General features: G+C 47.9%; 1 protein-coding gene across 2 annotated transcripts in view; it reads left to right on the plus strand.

Annotated features, from left to right (window-relative positions):
* The window catches only part of POLDIP3 (DNA polymerase delta interacting protein 3), a 29,949-nt gene that overhangs the window by 1,812 nt on the left and 8,669 nt on the right, over positions 1–19,468 (plus strand). Inside the window, exons 2-6 of one of the 2 annotated variants that reach the window (XM_002743816.7) lie at positions 9,631–10,021; positions 10,795–10,881; positions 13,015–13,110; positions 16,232–16,411; positions 16,973–17,050. In XM_002743816.7, coding sequence (XP_002743862.2) covers positions 9,631–10,021; positions 10,795–10,881; positions 13,015–13,110; positions 16,232–16,411; positions 16,973–17,050 — 832 coding nt within the window. The remainder of the gene's footprint in view (positions 1–9,630; positions 10,022–10,794; positions 10,882–13,014; positions 13,111–16,231; positions 16,412–16,972; positions 17,051–19,468) is intronic. The other variant, XM_078334016.1, reaches the window with a different exon arrangement.

Genomic DNA, 19,468 nt, shown 5'->3' on the forward strand with positions numbered 1-19,468 from the left:
GCTCAATAGATGTTAGCTTTTGCTATTGTCATTATTGAAGGCTTTTTAAAATCAAGGAGTAACATGATCCAGGTTTTAGCATGAGAGTATTGATTTGCCATTGCGTGGGGATCGGATTGGGGCAAAGAGTGCGGGCAGAGAGACCGGCATGGAAGACTTGGAGTGCATGCTGTGTTCTAGAAACTCCTTTTTTTATTTCACTTGCACAGCCAACAGAGAGAAAAGCTAGATCCATGGGTCCCTGTTAAGATAATGTGAAGGGCCTAATTCAGTAAACAGATGTCATTACCTGCAGTAAATTTATTTTATTTTGTTCCTTTGAGTTGGATGCTCTGTCGCCCAGGATGGAGTACAGTGGCGCGATCTCAGCTCACTGCAACCTCTGCCTCCTGGGTTAAGGTGATTCTCCTGTCTCAGCCTCCGGAGTAGCTGGGAGTACGGGTGCACGCCACCACGCCCAGCAAATTTTTTGTGTTTTAGTAGAGATGGGGTTTCACCATGTTGGCCAGGATGGTCTCAATCTCCTGACCTCATAATACACCTGCCTTGGCCTTCCAAAGTGTTGGGATTACAAGCATGAGCCACCGCGCCCAGCCAGTTTATTTTATTCCTTTTTTTTTTTTCTTTGAGACGGAGTCTCACTCTGTCGCCAGGTGCCAGACTGGAGTGCAGTGGCCCAATCTCGGCTCCCTGCAACCTCTGCCTCCTGGGTTCCAGCAGTTCTCCTGCCTCAGCCTCCTAAATAGCTGGGATTATAGGCATGTGCCACCACGCCCAGCTAATTTTTGTATTTTGAGTAGAGGCAGGGTTTCACCATGTTGGTCAAGCTGGTCTCAAACTCCTGACCTCAAGTGATCTGCCTCAGCCTCCCAAAGTGCTGGGATTACAGGTGTGAGACATGGCGCCTGTCCATATATTCTTTTTTTTTTCGAGACAGTTTCGCTCTTGTTACCCAGGCTGGAGTGCAATGGTGCGATCTTGGCTCACCGCAACCTCCGCCTCCTGGGTTCAGGCAATTCTCGCCTCAGCTTCCTGAGTAGCTGGGATTACAGGCACGCACCACCATGCCCAGCTAATTTTTTGTGTTTTTAGTAGAGACGGGGTTTCACCATGTTGACCAGGATGGTCTCGATTTCTTGACCTCGTGATCTACCTGCCTCAGCCTCCCAAAGTGCTGGGATTACAGGCGTGAGCCACCACGCCCGGCCCTCATATGTTCTATTTTATATACTGCCTAGAAGAAATCTGCATACTTGGAACTTTGGTTTTAATGTTTCATGGATATTCCAGGAATAATTTTATTGTTAATTTGGGAAGAACCTTGACTATCTAAGAATGCCTTTTTCCTCTTAGTAGAAATAGATGAAGATCCAGTTTGTGGAGTGTAAATAACCTCTTTCTGCACCACTGTGATCACTGTTTCCTGTGATCACAAGGATCACATTTGTGGAATGTGCTTGTTCTCAAAGCAGTCATTCTGTTTTGTGTTCCTCACACTTTGTGAGTCGAGAAAAGGGTCTTAGCTGGATGCAGTGGTTGCTCATGCCTGTAACTCCGGCTGTTTGGGAGGCTAAGGCAGGAGGATTGCCTGAGCCCAGGAGTTCAAGACTGCACCACTGTACTCCAGCCTGGTTGGTAGAGGAAGACCTCATCTCTTTAAAAAAGAAAGAGCTGGGCACGGTGGCTCACACCTGTAATCCTAGCACTTTGGGAGGCTGAGGTGGGTAGATCATCTGAGGTCAGGAGTTCAAGTCCAGCTTGGCCATGATGGTGAAACCCCATCTTTAAAAAAAAGAAAAAAATTTTAAATAAAAAAGAAAGAAAAGACGGTGGCTCATGCCTGTAATTCCAGCACTTTGGGAGGCCGAGGCTGGTGGATCATGAGGTCAGGAGTTCAAGACCACCCTGGCCAAGATGGTAAAACCCCATCTCTACTAAAAGTACAAAAATTAGCTGGGCGAGGTGGCAGGCGCCTGTAATCCCAGATACTCAGAAGGCTGAGGCAGGAGAATCGCTTGAACCCAGAAGGTGGAGGTTGCAGTGAGCCAAAATCCCGCCACTGTACTCTAGTCTGGGTGGCAAAGCAAGACTCCGTCTCAGAAAAAAAAAAAGGAAAAAGAAACAAAAGAGTCATTACCATTACTATTACCTAGGCCTCCAATTAATTATTAAAAGGTTTCTTGATTAATGGAAATGATAGAACCAGAAGGGGGTGGTTTTGAGTCATACCTTCCTCCATGATGAGATAGATGCTACTTTCCTCACCACTGCGCATCTCCAGTGACTTCAGTTGTGAAAGATCCATCGAGTCCTCACGATAGCATTAGGCACCAGTTGCAGTGCCGGCCTGACCCTCGTGTTGATTTTTTCCTTTATTTATTTGAAACGGGATCTTGCTGTGTTGTCCAGACGGGAGTGCAGTGGCAAGATGGTGGCTCACTGCAACCTCTGCCTCCTGGGCTCAAGCAGTCTTCCTGCATCAGGCTGCCAAGTAGCTGGAACCATGGGCATGTGCCACCATGCCTGGCTAGTTTTGTATTTTCTGTAGAGACAGATCTGGCCACGTTGCCCAGGCTGGTCTCAAACTCTGGGACTCAAGCAATCCTCCTGCCTCCGCCTCACAAAGTGCTGGGGTTACAGGCATGAACTACTGCGCCCAGCAGCTTCTTACTTTAGATATGAGGGCATCCCCAGTTAAGTCAGTTGACATGTCCTCTCTTGTTGGTTTGGTGAGTGTAACTCTCAGCAGATAGCTTTCTGTCCGCAGTTCAACCAGTGAACTGCCTCCAAGCAGTTCAGTGTGGCAGCCTTGAGTGTGCTGGAGGCTGGAGTGGAGCAGCTCTGGGCCAGTCACCTGATCTGGGGAGTCCTTGGAGCTGGAAGTGGGAGGTTGTAAGAGAAGGGGGCATTGTAAACTTTGCAGTTCAGCCCAGGACTCTGATCCTGGTACTGATTGCTGGTTTCCTTGTTGAAATAAAATAAAGGAAATGTAGGCCTAAAGGCTAAAAGGAGGAAATTAGTTGTTACGTAATTCCAGGCAAAGAATTATGTTTTAAAATGAAACATCTGCACAGGACTCTTTAGTAAGGGGATAGTATTTTAATGTCTTGTTTTTCTTTGTGTCTTAAATCACCAAATTCAGAATTGACCCTTAGTGATAGAATTAAGCTGTTTTCTCTCTATAAAAATAACCTCAACACACACACTCCCTAACCGAGAAGATATTAAACCCATGGGTTAAAAATCTACTTTATAGTAATCCAGGGCCCCACTTCTTGGGCCTGGATGCTTTGGACCGGACATCTGTCCAGAGCTCGCTGCAGCCCTGCCCTCCACAGACAGAGCCAGGAGGGTGAGATATTCCTAGCCCAGACAGACCCTCCCCGCTCATCACATGAATGCCAGGTTCCAGTTGGGGCTATGAGGGGGAGAATTTGGGGTCCAGGTGGCATTTGCCTTCTCACCCGCCAGTGGCACTCTTCACAGGACTTCGAGGAATACCTGGCGAAGGCTCGCAAGCAATTCCAGAGCTGTAGTTTGGGCGATGGAGGTGGGGCAATTAAGAGACTTGCTCAAAGCCTTTCTCCTTCCCCCTCCCATTTACTGAGGATAAAAGTGCAGGATGTGTTTTGGGAATGTCAGTAGTCTCTACAGTGGGAAGTGAGGCTGCAGCCAGACGCTGGGGCCAGACCTGAGGCTCCCCCCAGGGGTTGAGCTTTGTTAAGGAGCCCTCAGCAGTTCTAGGAGCGGGAGGGTATCATAATTGAGTCTATGTTTTAGAGACCTACCCCTAGCAGGAGTGTTTATTTGAAAAATTTCCAATGACTAATGCCTGCCTGAAACCAGTACTGCTGCCTGCTGGGATGAATAGCTGTCTTTTCATGCAGGAAGAGCAGCCGTGATTATAAAAAGCCTGAATGCTGAAGCCCCCTAAAGCTGTTCATGAAAGAAGTTGAAAGCACTGTGGGACCAGGGAACTGAGTGCATCAGATTAGGGGAAATAGCTTACTCCCTTCCACTGTGAGGAGCTCCTACTACATCCTCAACTACTGTTACCTCCCGCCCCTAAATGTGCCTTTTAGGCTGTTCCAATAGATAAAAATGCCAGCGCAAGGCATCTTGGTGGTCTCTCCTGCCAGGCAGGCACTGTGGTGTGTGAGGTCTCTGTGCGCACTGCCCACTCACTCACCTTGGTACTTGTGCTCACCGTTTAGTCTCTAGAAAGTGCTCTGTATCCCTGGGCATGACTGGAGACCTAAGATTTTTTTCAGCCTAGGGAGAGTGTTCACCCTTCCTTTTCATATATATAAAATAAATTTTTTTTTTCTTTTTTTTTGAGACAGAGTTTCACTCTTTTGTCAGGCGCCAGGCTGGAGTGCAGTGGCATGATCTTGGCTCACTGCAACCTCTGCTTCTCAGGTTCAAGCAATTCTCCAGCCTCAGCCTCCCGAGTAGCTGGGACTACAGGCGCGTGCCACCATGCCCAACTAATTTTTGTATTTTTAGTAGAGACGAGGTTTCACTGTGTTGACCAGGATGGTCTCGATCTCTTGACCTCGTGATCCGCCTGCCTTGGCCTCCCAAAGTGCTGGGATTATAGGCGTGAGCCACCGCTCCCGGTTATATAAATTTATTAAATAAATTTTTAAGGGTTAACAACATATTGAAACTAAAATACCAGACACTAATAATAAGGAAGATTGTTTCTTTTTGTTTTGGTGGTGGTTTTTGGTTTTGTTTCGAATTTCTTTGATTTTCTTTTTGTTTTTGAGATAGGGTCGTCTTCTGGTCTCATGCCCATTGCTTGAACACCTGGGCTCAAGCAATCCGCCTGCCTCAGAACCTCCCAGAGTATCTGTATTACAGGCGTGAGCTACTGCTCCTGGCCTTTTTTATTTTTTTAAGTTTTTTCAGGGCTGGGCACGGTGGCTGACACCTGTAATCCCAGCACTTTGGGAGGTTGAGCCGGACAGATCACCTGAGGTCGGGAGTTTGAGACCAGCCTGACCAACATGGAGAAACCCTGTCTCTACTAAAAATACAAAAAGTTAGCTGGCGTGGTGGCGCATGTCTGTAATCCCAACTACTCAGGAGGCTGAGGCACGAGAATCACTTGAACCCAGGAGGTGGAGGTTATGGTGAGCTGAGATCGTGCCATTGCCCTCCAGCCTGGGCAACAAGAATGAAACTCCATCTCAAAAAAAAAGTTTTTTCTTAACTCTTGCAGTTCTGGTCTTTATTTTTGACCCTTGCTTATTTAGTAGATGCTTTCACCAGATACAGTGAAGTTCACGTTCATTCCTTACCCTTAGTAGCTCTTGGGGTAATCTCCTTGGTTCTGAGCGTCCTCTTTTATAAAATGTGAATAATAACCTAATTCATGGGGTTGTAACATTTAAAAGAAGTCTAAAGCTGGGCATGTTGGCTCAAAACTTAGAAGACTGAGGCAGGAGAATGACCTGAGCCCAGGAAGTCAAAGCTGTAGTGAGCTATGATTGTACCACTGCACTCCAGCCTGGGCAACAGAATGAGATTATTTTTTTATTTTTTTAATATATTTCTGGACAGGGTCTTGCTCTGTTGCCCAGCCTGGGGGATAGTATCAGGACCCTGGCTCACATTGTTCTCTGGGGCTCAGGAGACCTTCCTGTTTCAGCCTCTGGAGTAGCTGAGACTACAGACTCATGCCCAGATAATTTTCTACTTCTATTATGATAGAGACAGCATCTCACTGTGTTGCCCAGGCTGGTCCTGAACTCCTGGGCTCAAACCATCCTCCTGCCTCAGCCCTCTAAAGTGCTGAGATTACAGATGTGAGCCACCACATCCCAGGAGTCTTGCTGTGTTGCCTGTGCTGTTGATCTCCTGGGCTCAAGGCATCCTCCTATCTTGGCCTCCCAAAGTGCTGAGATTACATTCATGAGCCATTGTGTCCAGCCTTGTCTCTCTTTTTTTTTTTTTTTGAGACAGAGTCTCACTCTGTTGCCCAGGCTGGAATACAGTGGCACAGTCTCGGCTCATTGCAGCCTTCACCTCCTGGGTTCAAGCATGCCTCCTGGGTTCTCCTGCCTCAGTCTCCTGAGTAGCTGGGATTACGGATGCCCACCACCACACATGACTGGTTTTGTATTTTTAGTAGAGACGGGGCTTCACCATGTTGGCTAGGATGGTCTTAAACTCCTGACCTCAGATGATCCACCTGCTTCGGCCTCCCAAAGTGCTGGGATTACAGGTGTGAGCCACAGCACCTGGTAGCCTTGTCTCTTAAAAAAAAAAAAAAAAAAAAAAAAAAGTGTGCCAAAATAGTCAGCCTAAATGAGCAACACTCAAAAATTTTCATTCATCATGTTCTTTATTTTTGTTTTTTCGAAACAGTCTTGCCCTTTCTCCCAGGCTAGAGTGCAGTGGTGTGATCCTGGCTCACTGCAACCTCCATCTCCTGGGTTCAAGTGATTCTCCTGCCTCAGCCTTCCGAGTAGCTGGGATAATAGGCTCATGCCACCACATCTGGCTAATTTTTTTTGTTTTTATAGAGACAGGTTTTGCTGTGTTAGGCTGGTTTTGAACTCCTGACCTCGAGTGATGATTCACCTGCCTTGCCCTCCCAAAGTGCTGGGATTACAGGAGTGAGCCACCATGCCCGGCCTAGCTGCAGGTTTCTGAGGTCACTTGAACGCATAGCCCCAGTTGTCCATGGCCTGCAAAGCCATGGAACATGAAGCCTAGGGTAGCCCAGTCCAAGGGAGTGTGAATGCCGTCTACCACATGCAAATATTTCTTTCTCTCTAATCGTGTGTGCCAGCCCCTGAAGACTCCCTTCCTTTGGCCCTGCTTTCTCTAGTGCCTCCATCTCCCACAGTCCTCACATTAAAATTAAGGCAGGGATGGCAAGTAAACCTTAAGCCTTGTCTGGTTAATTTTATAAATGACCCTTCCACTCAGAACCCACTGGAAAGTATTTAAATCTTAGTTTGCCATTTTCCAAAGAGAAAAATGATAGCATGCATCACTGCCTGTTTTTTTTTTTTTGAGATGGAGTTTTGCTCTTGTTACCCAGGCTGGAGTTCAATGGCGTGATCTTGGCTCACCTCAACCTCTGCCTCCTGAGTTCAAGCAATTCTCCTGCCTCAGCCTCCCGAATAGCTGGGACTATAGGCATGCGCCACCATGCCCAGCTAATTTTTGTATTTTTAGTAGAGACGGGGTTTCACCATGTTGACCAGGATGGTCTCGATCTCTTGACCTTGTGATCCACCCGCCTCGGCCTCCCAAAGGGATTACAGGCATGAGCCACTGCACCCGGCCCACTGCCTGTTTTAATCTGTTTAGGCTGCTATAAGAAAATACCGTAAGCGTGGGTAGCTTATAAAAAACAGAAACTTCCTTCTCACAGAGAGTTCTGGAAGTCCAGGGTCAGGGTGCTGGCAGATTCCATGCCTGATGAGGACCTGCCTGCTTCCTGGTTCTGGATAGTCTTTCTGCTGCGTCCTCACATGGCGGAAGGGGTCAGGGAGCTTTCTGGGGCTTCTTCCTTATAAAGGACACTAAAGCCATTCATGCAGTCTCTGCCCTCATGACTTCATCGCTTACTGAAGGCCCCCACCTCCTACTACCATCACGTTGCAGATTAGGTTTTAACAGAGGAATTTTGCGGGGACACTGATGTTCAGTCGGTATTGCTGCGTTAGGTCTGTCTCTGGCATATTGGAGGCAGCAGGTGTTTTTTCATTATTTGAGGGATAACAAAATGAAGGTCTGGGTTTGCTTTTATTGGTACCAGGTAGACTCACTTTTGGCTGCACGTCTGCTATTTATTAGCAGAGGAGCTGACAGCCAGTCTCACTCTAGCCACTTGAAGAATGCAGCAGTGGGAGAGTACCAGTGACTTGCCCAGTACGAGAGATGCCCCCTGGGAGGTCCGGGCAGTGAGGTGGGAGGCAACGTAGGAACTTGTTTATGCAACAGAGTTTACCCTCTAACATGAGGTCAACATGGCTCTTCTCCAGAATCACCCTCGGAGCTAAAAATGCAAATTCCCAGGCTTCCCCGCAGATTTTGGATTTAGTATCTAGGGTGGGATCTGGACAGCTGTGTATTTAAGAAGCTCCACAGGAGTTTCTGACACTCAGCCAGGGCTCGATGCTGCTTAGGAGGTACTGGGCCCTGAAAAAGGACTGAGCCCCCATTCTTCTCTCCCAGCCCCATCCAGGGTGGGGAGAAAAAAAAGGAAACAAGCAGGTGTAATAATAGGCACAGGGGAGAGTTGGCTTGGAGGAATCAGGGAGGGTTCCCAGAGAGGACACCTTGACATAGGAGTCCCCCATCTGCCACAGGAGTAGCTGTTAATGGCAGCTACAGTAGGCCTGGGGGTGGGAGGAGACAGAAGCAGCCCAGAGATCTCGGGGAGGATCTCCAGTGCTGCACTCAGGAGGGCCTTCTGTTCACTTTCAAGCTACTGCGGACCAACAGAGGAACCTGAGAAAGAGACCAGCCCTGTTTAATGGAGTTTCTTTCGTTTCCAGTTAAAAACACATGTTTTATTTTCAATTCCAGGCGTACATGTGCATGTTTGTTCCATGGATTATATTGCGTACTGGGGAGGATTAGGCTTCTGGTGCACCCATTACCCAAATAGTGAGTGAACCGTGTACCCGGTCATTTTCAAGTTCAGTGCTTTCTGTATTTGATATTTTTGCTATTGCAGAGCAGCTTTAGTTTTCTTTTCTACACGTCTTTATGTCGTCTGTTTTCCTCTAGCCCTATGCCAGACCCACATGTTTTCTCTCTTGGTCCTAGCCCAGGACATGGTGTCTGCCTTCCTTAGAGATAATCTTTGTTAATCATTGGGCATCTCCAAGCCTGCTTCTCCTACTGTAAAGTGGACATAGTAAGTACTTCTCAGGGTGCAGAGGGCTGAGTGAGAACATGGTTGGGGAAGGGCCTTGGGAACTAAAGTTGCTGTTCAGATGGGTGGGATTCTATTTGGGGGATGTTTATTTTATTTGACTGGCATCGTTAGGAGGTTGTTGTCCATGTTGGTGTCTCAAGATACATGGTCTAGGGAGCAAAACAGTCTTACTTAGTGATAAAACTTGCCAGATTCTCTCTCTTAATTTTGCTTAAATTGCAAAATTAAAAGCCATTGGCCGGGTGCGGTGGCTCACGCCTGTAATCCCAGCACTTTGAGAGGCCGAGGCGGGTGGATCACAAGGTCAAGAGATCGAGACCATCCTGGTCAACATGGTGAAACCCCGTCTCTACTAAAAACACAAAAAATTAGCTGGGCATGGTGGTGCGTGCCTGTAATCCCAGCTACTCAGGAGGCTGAGGCAAGAGAATTGCCCGAACCCAGGAGGCGGAGGTTTTGGTGAGCTGAGATCGTGCCATTGCACTCCAGCCTGGGTAACGAGTGAAACTCCATCTCAAAACAAACAAAAAAAAAATTGAAAGCCATTATGAAACCAGGAAAGGAGTCTTCATGTAGGCATCGTTGTTTACTCAGGCACGGGCAGGGAGTTGCTTTCTGATTCTCCAGGACCTCCTCTGTCCCCGGTGTTACCACAGTTCTACTTTCATAGACTGCTGTGCTATCCAGATCCATTTAATATTGATTGCGATTTATATTTGCAGGCTTAATGCCAGACCGGGAGTTGGAGGTGTCCGATCTCGAGTTGGGATTCAGCAAGGCCTTCTCAGCCAGTCAGCACGCACAGCCACCTTCCAGCAAAGATTTGATGCCCGGCAGAAGATTGGCCTCTCAGATGCCCGGCTGAAACTAGGAGTCAAGGATGCTCGGGAGAAGCTTTTGCAGAAAGATGCCCGGTTTCGGATCAAAGGGAAAGTACAGGATGCCAGAGAGATGTTGAACTCTCGCAAGCAGCAGACCACGGTGCCCCAGAAGCCGCGTCAGGTCGCTGATGCCCGGGAGAAGATCAGCTTGAAGAGGAGTTCCCCTGCTGCCTTCATGAACCCACCTGTTGGGACAGTGACTCCTGCCCTGAAGCTCACCAAAACCATTCAGGTATGTTGTGGCTTTTGTTATGAATTCCTAGAAAGCTAGTAACAAAGGTAGATTTAGAGGCAAGGAGCTGGGCGTAATTGGGCAAAAATACAGTCCCCTCAAGTGTTGGTATAGCACTTTGCTTCTTACAGAGGCTTTAAGTACGTCATAGCCAGGTAACCATATGAGGAAGGAAAGGTATTATCTCAGTTTTGTAGAAAAGAAAGGGGAGGGCCATAGAAATTTAGTGACTTTCCCAGGTGAGATATGGTGGAAGAAAGAGAGGGAAAGGACAAAACACTTATTGATTGTACGGTCCTCACCCCACCCCTAGAATTGTGACCCTCGTTTTAAAAAAGAAGAACCTGAGTCTCAGAAATGTGAAATACTGTGCCCCCAGCATCATATACCAGGCAGTGGCAGGGCCAGGGTAGGAGCCCAGTGGGATTTGGCCCCTGGTCCAGGGCCCTGGTCACCCTCCATAGCTGCCACCACAGAGGGAAAAGAAACAATGTCATTTAGTCTTCATAGCAGCTTTAGTAATAGGAACAGCAGCGGCCGCAGCAAACATTGATTGAGCCAAGTCCGTTAAGTCCTACATGTGCGTTAGCAGTGTGATCACTGGGATGATGATTCTTCTGTTATTACCTACTATGAGGGATAAAGCATTCTGTAGTGCCTTTTACCAAAGACCAGAGCTGCATGCCCACCATGTGTCAAGTTCAGTAACCACCTCCTTAAAGAGAATGCACGTGGACCCTGTGGGATGAATTCTGACCACTGAGTGTTTCCAGGTTCCACAGCAGAAAGCCATGGCACCACTTCATCCCCATCCTGCTGGAATGAGAATCAATGTTGTCAATAACCACCAGGCCAAACAGGTAGAGTGAGTATATGTGTGTGTGTGTACATAAAGAACATGTATGTGTGCACGTGTTTTGATGAGGCCTGCTTGGGTGGATCGACTGAGGCTTGCTCCAGGGTTCACAGTTTGTAATATTGGAGGCAGGCCGAACTTTTTGCAGTTTGAGTTTAAAGAAGAAACTTCTTAATAGAAGAAGGGATCCATAGAGGGCAGAGAGGCTAATAAAGTTTTTTTTTGTTTTTTCCATAAAAGTTCTAAAGGGCCGGGCACACTGGCTCATACTTGTAATCCCAGCACTTTGGGAGGTCGAGGTGGGCGGATCACCTGAGGTCAGGAGTTCGGGAGCAGCCTGGCCAACATGGTGAAACCCTATCTCTACTAAAAATACAAAAATTAGCTGCTCATGGTGGCAGGTGCCTGTAATCCCAGCTGCTTGGGAGGCTGAGGCAGGAAAATTGCTTAATCCCAGGAGGTGGAGGTTGCAGTGAGCCGAGATTGCTCCACTGCACTCGATCCTGGGAAACAGAGCAAGACTCTGTCTCAAAAAGAAAAAAAAGTTCTATGTGCTTAATACAGAAAACTTGCCAAAAAGTCCCTCAAGTTCCTATTTTCCAAAGCCAATCACTGTTGAAATTTTGCCGTAGTTCCTTACACGTCATTATTTATTTTAATTACTTCTGAGACAGGGTCTCAGACTGATCCTCTACAGTCATTCTGTCCTCCAGGCTGGAGTGCAGTGATTGCAGTCATGGCTCACTGCAGCCTTGACTTCCTGTGCTCAAATGATCCTCCCACCTTAGCCTCCTGAGTAGTTGGGTTCACAGGTGCATACAACCACATCTGGCTAACTTTTATAGAGATGGAGTCTTACCATGTTGGCCAGTCTGGTTTCGAACTCCGGAGCTCAATTGATCCTCCCTCCTGGGCCTGCCAAAGTGCTGGGGTTATAGGCACAGGCGTGAACCACCATGCCTCACATTATTTTACTTAACGCAGATTTGTGGTTGTGGTTACATTCTGATCCAATTTTGTATAATTCGTTTTTACTTTGTAACTCAAAAATTTTTCTTTGACATTTCACATTTACTGTAAACGTTTTTAGTAACTGCAGAATCCATTGAGTTGGCATTCCAGTTTTATTGAAACCATTTTCCCTGCTAAAAATATTTCTGCTAGCTGGGCGCAGTAGCTCAGGCCTGTAATCCCAGCACTTTGGGAGGTTGATGTGGGTGGATCCCCTGAGGTCAGGAGTTTGAGACCAGCCTGATCAAAATAGAGAAACCATGCCTCTACTAAAAATATAAAATTAGCCGGGCGTGGTGGTACATGCCTGTAATCCCAGCTATTTGGGAGGCTGAGGCAGGAGAATCGCCTGAACCTGGGAGGCAGAGGTTGTGGTGAGCCAAGATCGTGTCATTGCACTCCAGCCTGGGCAACAAGAATGAAACTCTGTCTCAAAAAAAAAAAAAAAAAAAGGGCCGGACGCAGTGGCTCATGCCTGTAATCCCAGCACTTTGGGAGGCTGAGGCAGGTAGATCACGAGGTCAAGAGATCGAGACCACCCTGGTCAACATGGTGAAACCCCGTCTCTACTAAAAATACAAAAAATTAGCTGGGCATGGTGGCACGTGCCTGTAATCCCAGCTACTCAGGAGGCTGAGGCAGAAGAATTGCCTGAACCCAGGAGGCGGAGGTTGCAGTGAGCTGAGATCGCGCCATTGCACTCCAGCCTGGGTAACAAGAGTGAAACTCCGTCTCAAAAAAAAAAAAAAAAAAGAAATCCTTCTGCTATGAACATCTTTGTAGATAAAGCTCTTTCTAGGGTTTGGGTTTATTTCTGTAGGCCGTATTAACAAGGATGGACTTTCCAAGCAAAAGGATATGAGTAAACATTTTAGGGACTGTGGATTGATACTGCCCACTGGGAAAAAGGGACTTCTGGTGTGCCTGTAAGTTGTAGGACTTCCACTGCAACTTATGGGCAGGGAGTCAGCCTGTCAGGACTTGGGCCCCAGTCTCCCCAGGCACCATCATGCCTGTGCCCACTTCTTTGGTCCCTTTCTCCAGCAGCCATCTCCTTGCCATGCCTGTTCTAGATGTCTTTTGAGGGCCCACAGGCATATTTACTTATATTTCTTTATATTCTCAGAATTTATATGATCTGGATGAAGAAGATGATGGTATAGCTTCTGTTCCTACTAAACAGATGAAGTTTGCAGCCTCAGGTGGCTTTCTCCACCACACGGTATGGCATTTCACCTTTTTCTTACAGTGTGTTTGATCAGGCAGGTGGGAGAGGTTGTGGTAAAGAGAGCCTTTCAGTGCAGAAATATTTCTTTGTTTGGACCGTAAGATTTTCAGAGCTGGAACTAGTCTGACCCCTTAGTTTTATAAATGCTGAGACTGGGTTGCCTACTGATTTAAGGTGTCACAGCAAGTAGAGTACAGGGCCACAGCTCCCAGTTGCTGTGTTTGACACAGTATAGGGAAATGTGAGTGACCCCACAGTGGGGGTCTGTTCTTTCCTTGGTGGCTGGCCATTCTGCATGCTCGGTGACTCTCTGTGGTCAGCAGGTGTGGCGCTGCTCTTGGAATCTGGATTCCCTTAGTTGGCGTTAGCAGGAATACATGTCACCCGATCTGTGGATTCTACCAGATGCAGCCTGCATGCAGGGAAAGCTTGTTAGACTAGAGTGCTGGCCAGACATCCAGAGAAGGAAAGAAAACAGCATATGGGAGCATCGGGGAGGTCCGTGCTGCTCAGCCCTGTGGTATAGCCAAGTGTCAGGCAGGGAGGCCAGTGGGCTGCCAGGTAGGTCCTTGTGTCAGGCACCTCTTTAATGTTGCCTTCAGAAGCTCAAAAACTCAGTTTTGGTTACTATTCTGAGTATGTGAACCGGTCTCCTGGTTACTAATTAAGAGAAATGTGAAGTTGGCGGAGTGCAGTGGTTCACAGCTGTAATCCCAGCACTTTGGGAGGCCTAGGTGGGCAGCTTACCTGAGGTCAGGAGTTTGAGACCAGCTTGGCCAACATGGTGAAATCCCGTCTCTACTAAAAATAAATAAAATTAGCCAGGTGTGGTGGTGGGTGCCTGTAATCCCAGCTGCTCGGGAGGCTGAGGCAGGAGAATCTCTTGAATCCGGAGGTAGAGGTTGCAGTGAGCCAAGATTGTGCCACTGCACTCCAGTCTGAGTAACAGGGCGAGACTCTGTCTTAAAAAAAAAAAAAAAGATACATTGTGAAGCTGAATGATGCCAGTTGTTTCTTTACAATGGGACCAGGCCTTTCCAATAATTAGACTGCTCAAAGCCTGCTACCAAGGGAACTGTCAGCTTGCTCAGTGAGTCTCTATCCCTACTTGATACCCTAATTAAATAAATGTCATATTTATACTAACACATATTGTACCCAGTGAGATGGGTACTGTTGATTACCCTCTGTGGATGAGGAAGCAGGCATGGAGAGGTGAAATCAGCCTGCTCGACATCACTGAGCTGAGGAGAAGCCATGGGTCTGAAATGGAGCCTGAGCAGTCTGGGTCTTGGGGCACCGTGTGTAATCACTGTGCAGTCCTGGTTCTGGAGACTCAGAAAGCTGTGAGGAATGTGGAACCCAGCATGGGATCACTCAGACTTGGAGAAGCGTGGTGAATTGCCCCTGCCCATGCTCTGATCTGCCTCTCTTGCTGCATTCCTCCCATCTCCCTGGGTCAGTGCCTATTAACACTGCCCTAAGTCAGCAGGGCCCCCTGTCACTTCTGCTTTATGCACTGTCTTCCTCAGACACATGAATACAGGGGAGTTTGTTTCCAAAGGACCACATCTAGATGGGAAGGTCTGTTTTTGGTTATCTGCACTGCTGACTGCCAGCATGTCCCTGACAGTCTGGGAGCTGATGAGGCCAAGGCTGTGTGTGGTACCACTGGATGGTCAGAAGAGGAACCAAAAAGCTGAGTTCTGGTCACTCTTAAGAGTGGTGATCAGTACATTGTGATAGAATCATATCTAGGAATGAATTTACCTCAAACTTCTGGCATTTCAATTTTTTTTTAAGCAAAAGCAGGTTTATTAAAACAAAGGAATAAAAGAATGGCTGCTCCATAGGCAGAGTGGGTCTTTTACATTTTTTGTAGAGATGAGGTCTCACTGTGTTGCTCAGGTCCGTCTGGAACTCCTGGGCTCAGCAGTTCTCTCACCTCAGCCTCCCAGAGTGCTGGGATGACAGGTGTGATCACTGTGCCTGGCCGAGCTTTTCGCCTTTTGACCAGCCTCAAACTGTGGGTTTTTTTTTTTTTTTTTTGAGACTAGTTTCGCTCTTGTTACCCAGGCTGGAGTGCACCGCAACCTCCGACTCCTGGGTTCAAGCAATTCTCCTGCCTCAGCCTCCCGAATAGCTGGGACTACAGGCGCGCACCACCACGCCCAGCTAATTTTTGTAATTTTTTTTCCTTTTTTTTTTTTTTTTTTTTTTGAGACTGAGTTTCGCTCTTGTTACCCAGGCTGGAGTACAATGGCGCAATCTCGGCTCACCGCAACCTCCGCCTCCTGGGTTCAGGCAATTCTCCTGCCTCAGCCTTCTGAGTAGTTGGGATTACAGGCACGCCCCACCATGCCCAGCTAATTTTTTGTATTTTTAGTAGAGATGGGGTTTCAGCATGTTGACCAGGATGGTCTCGATCTCTTGACCTTGTGATCCACCCACCTCAGCCTCCCAAAGTGCTGGGATTACAGGTGTGAGCCACCGCGTCCGGCCAATTTTTGTATTTTTTTTTTTTTTTTTTTTTTTTTTTTTTGAGACGGAGTTTCACTCTTGTTACCCAGGCTGGAGTGCAATGGCGCCATCTCGGCTCACCGCAACCTCCGCCTTCTGGATTCAGGCAATTCTCCTGCCTCAGCCTCCCCAGTAGCTGGGATTACAGGCACACGCCACCATGCCCAGCTAAATTTTTGTATTTTTAGTAGAGATGGAGTTTCACCATGTTGACCAGGATGGTCTCGATCTCTTGACCTTGTGATACACCCACCTTGGCCTCCCAAAGTGCTGGGATTATAGGCGTGAGCCACCGCACCCGGCCTAAATTGTGGGTTTTTTAGAAAGTCTTAAGTGGTATGGATGAGCCTGTGGCTCCTAGGTAAGTTTCCAGGCCACTGGTGTCTGGAAGCTTCCTGCCAGGAGGGTCCAGCTCTGTAGAGAGTGGCTTCTGTTAGTGTGTGCTCAGACTGGGTGCTTTTCTCTCGTCCTGTCCCTTCCCTCTGATGGCTGGGAGGCATCAAAGGTTCATGCTCTCAGCAAGCTGTCAACTCCTTGGGGCTTCTTCAGAACATTCCAAGTCTGGCTTCTCAGGTTTCTTTCTGTCTCTGTTTAGGCTGGGCTAAGCAGTTCCAAGCTTTCCATGTCCAAGGCCCTCCCTCTTACCAAAGTGGTTCAGAATGATGCATACACAGCTCCTGCTCTCCCCTCCTCTATTCGAACAAAAGCCTTGACCAACATGTCCCGGACACTGGTGAACAAGGAAGAACCCCCCAAAGAGCTGCCACCTGCTGAGGTGAGATGACGGTGGTGACCACAGCAGTTAGGGGTCAGGAGGGCTGTATGCTCTGTGTATCTCATTGCATCCCCATAACACCTTTGTGAGGTGGGCATTGCCACCCCCATTCTATAGATGAGCAAACCAAGACCTAGGGACTCTTGCCCTCAAAGCTTTCAGGCTAGTGGAGATAGCAGACCTGCTGAAAGATTGTGGTATCTGGTGATATGGTAGAGGCTCTCCTAGAAGAAAGTTGTTAGGAGTGCTGAGGACAGAGCATCTCATTCCAGTTGAGAAGTCTGGGAAAAAGGACTCTCTTAGCTGAGTGGGTCTAGAAGCATGAGCCATTAGGTAGATCCTTCTAGGCAGAGGCTCAGGGCCTGAGAGGCTTGCGTATTTGGGAGATGGGAGAGGGTCCATGCTTTTAGCATAGAGTGGTGGGGCCATAGTGGACACTGAATTTCGGGGGGCCCAGTTGTGGTAACTCCATGGAGCTTTCCTCTGGGCCTTCCTGGTTACGTGCCTGGAGGAATTTCTGTTGTGGGAGTGCTCATGGTAATGCTCTTGTCTCTGTGACAGCCTGTCCTCAGCCCATTGGAAGGCACCAAGATGACTGTGAATAATCTGCACCCTCGAGTCACTGAGGAGGACATTGTTGTAAGTACTATGACCTACCAGAAATTTAAATCTCAATCAACCTCTGTGGCAAAGGTTTCTTAAGACCCCCCTCTCAGGTTTGATGACTGCTGGGACTCACCAAACTCAGCATATAGTCACACTCAGGGCTGAGACTAACAGCAGCAAAGGATGCAGAGCAAATGACTCATGGGGTGAAGTCTGGGGAGACCAGGTGCAAGCCTCCACAGGCCCCTCCCAGTAGAGTTGCACAGGATGCTGGGTGCAGCTTGCAGTGTTGTGACAATACATGGGACACCAGGGAGGCTCATTAGGGTACCCAGGGGTTTTACTGGGGACTGGTCACTTCGGCATTCTCTGTGTAGCATGTACCAAAATTCCAGACACCCAGAAGGAAAGCAGGTGTTGGAGCAGAAACCATGTTGTTTGCACAGGTCAGGCACCGTGAACTGTGGGATGGCAGGAGCCCTCCTGAGATCTGCGTTTCCAGATGCCAGCCAAGGGCCACCCCTGGAATCGGGCCTTTCAAACAACAGCAGTCAGGCCAGCTGCTTCACTGTTCTGCACGGCTCTAAACCAAGGCCAAGTGCCTGGCCTGAGTCTTAGAAATTAGGGGATATCTGTGCTGTAATGGGTCCTAAATAGGATCCTTTCGTCCCATACTGGCAATGTCCAGTAGTTGTATTTTCTTATGAGTCTTTGGAACTTTCTGTGTCCTTTGGAGATTTTATGTGATGATTCCGGAGTGAAAGAAGGGAGATGGATTGGTGGTCCCTGCCTTCCTGGTCCATCCTGTCCCACTGCATGGCAGTCATGGGCAAAACCTGTCAAGTGCCTGCGAGTGGGGTTCTAGATGCAGCTAGGACTTCTTTTCAGTATCATTTTCACTCCGGCACCCAAAAGAGCCAGTAGTTTAGAAATCCAGGCATCCTTTGACCTGTCAGATCATGAAATGACTATAGTTGGAGAATCCAGCCTCTCCCTGCAGCTGAACCCCAGACTAACAACCCACACTGGTCACCACATTTGTTAATTTTTTTTTTTTTTTTTTTGAGACAGAGTCTTGCTCTGTTGTCCAGGCTGGAGTGCAGGCTCACTGCAACCTCCACCTCCCGTATTCAAGCGATTCTCATGCCTCAGCCTCCCAAGTAGCTGGGATTACAGGCATGCACCACCAGGTCCAGCTAATTTTTGTATTTTTAGTAGAGACAGGGTTTCACCACGTTGGTCAGGCTGGTTTTGAACTCCTGAACTCATGATCCACCTGCCTCAGCCTCCCAAAACGCTGGGATTGTCGGCGTGAGCCATCACACTCTGCCTTTTTTTTTTTGAGATGGAGTCTTCCTCTGTTGCCCAGGCTAGAGTACAATGGCACGATCTCGGCTCACTGCAACCTCCGCCTCCCGGATTCTAAGCAATTCTCCTTGCCTCAGCCTCCTGAGTAGCTGGGATTACAGGCGCCCACTACTACTGCCTGGCTAATTTTTGTATTTTTAGTGGAGACAGGGTTTCACCATGTTGGCCAGGTCTCGAACTCCTGGTCTCCTGGTCTCCTGGTCTCGAACTCCTGATCTCAAATGATCTGCCTGCCTCAGCCTTCCAAAGTGCTGGGATTACAAGTGGTTAAATCTTAATTGTGAAACACATGTGCTGTGAGATGGATGTTAGAACTAAGCAGGCTCACTGGCATGTCCTCCTCCTGTAGCAGGGACAGTGCTATGAATGGTGCACATGAGGATGGAAACTAGCCTATTTTGTGTAATACTTGACAAGTCATAAAGAATTAAAGCTGATTACTGGGTGCAGTGGCTCATGCCTGTAACCCCAGCACTTTGGGAGGCCAAGATGGGTGGATCACCTGAGGTCAGGAGTTCAAGACCAGCCTGGCCAACATGGCGAAACTCTGTCTCTACTAAAAGTACAAAAATTAGCCGAGCATAGTGGCGGGTACCTGTAATCCCAGATACTCAGGAGGCTGAGGAAGGAGAATCGCTTAGAACCCGGGAGGTGGAGGTTTCAGTGAGCTGAGATTGTGCCATTGCACTCCAGCCTGGGCAACAGAGTGAGACTCGGTGTCAAAAAAAAAAAAAAATTAGAGCTGTTTATAAACGTAGTAACTACTGCCATTTATTGAGCACTTGCTATGTGCCAGGCACTTTAGGCAGACTGTTGGAAGATACATTATGGTGGAAAACTAAACGCCAGTCATGCTCGGCGCTCCGAGGAAGTCACTTCTCTTCTACCCAAATAGGCAGTGTTGAGAGGCTCAGGGTAATAACATTGGAATTACACCCAGTATTTATAGTTGGCCCTCCATATCTGTGGCTTCTGCATCCCAGAACCACTGAAAGAAAATATTCATTAACCAACCACTGAATGAAAGTACTCAAAATTTTAAAAATAACAGTATAATGAGAAATATTACAAATTTTAGAACTA

The sequence above is a fragment of the Callithrix jacchus genome, chromosome 1, assembly GCF_049354715.1.
Source record: "Callithrix jacchus isolate 240 chromosome 1, calJac240_pri, whole genome shotgun sequence".
Classification (NCBI taxonomy): Eukaryota; Metazoa; Chordata; class Mammalia; order Primates; family Cebidae; genus Callithrix; species Callithrix jacchus.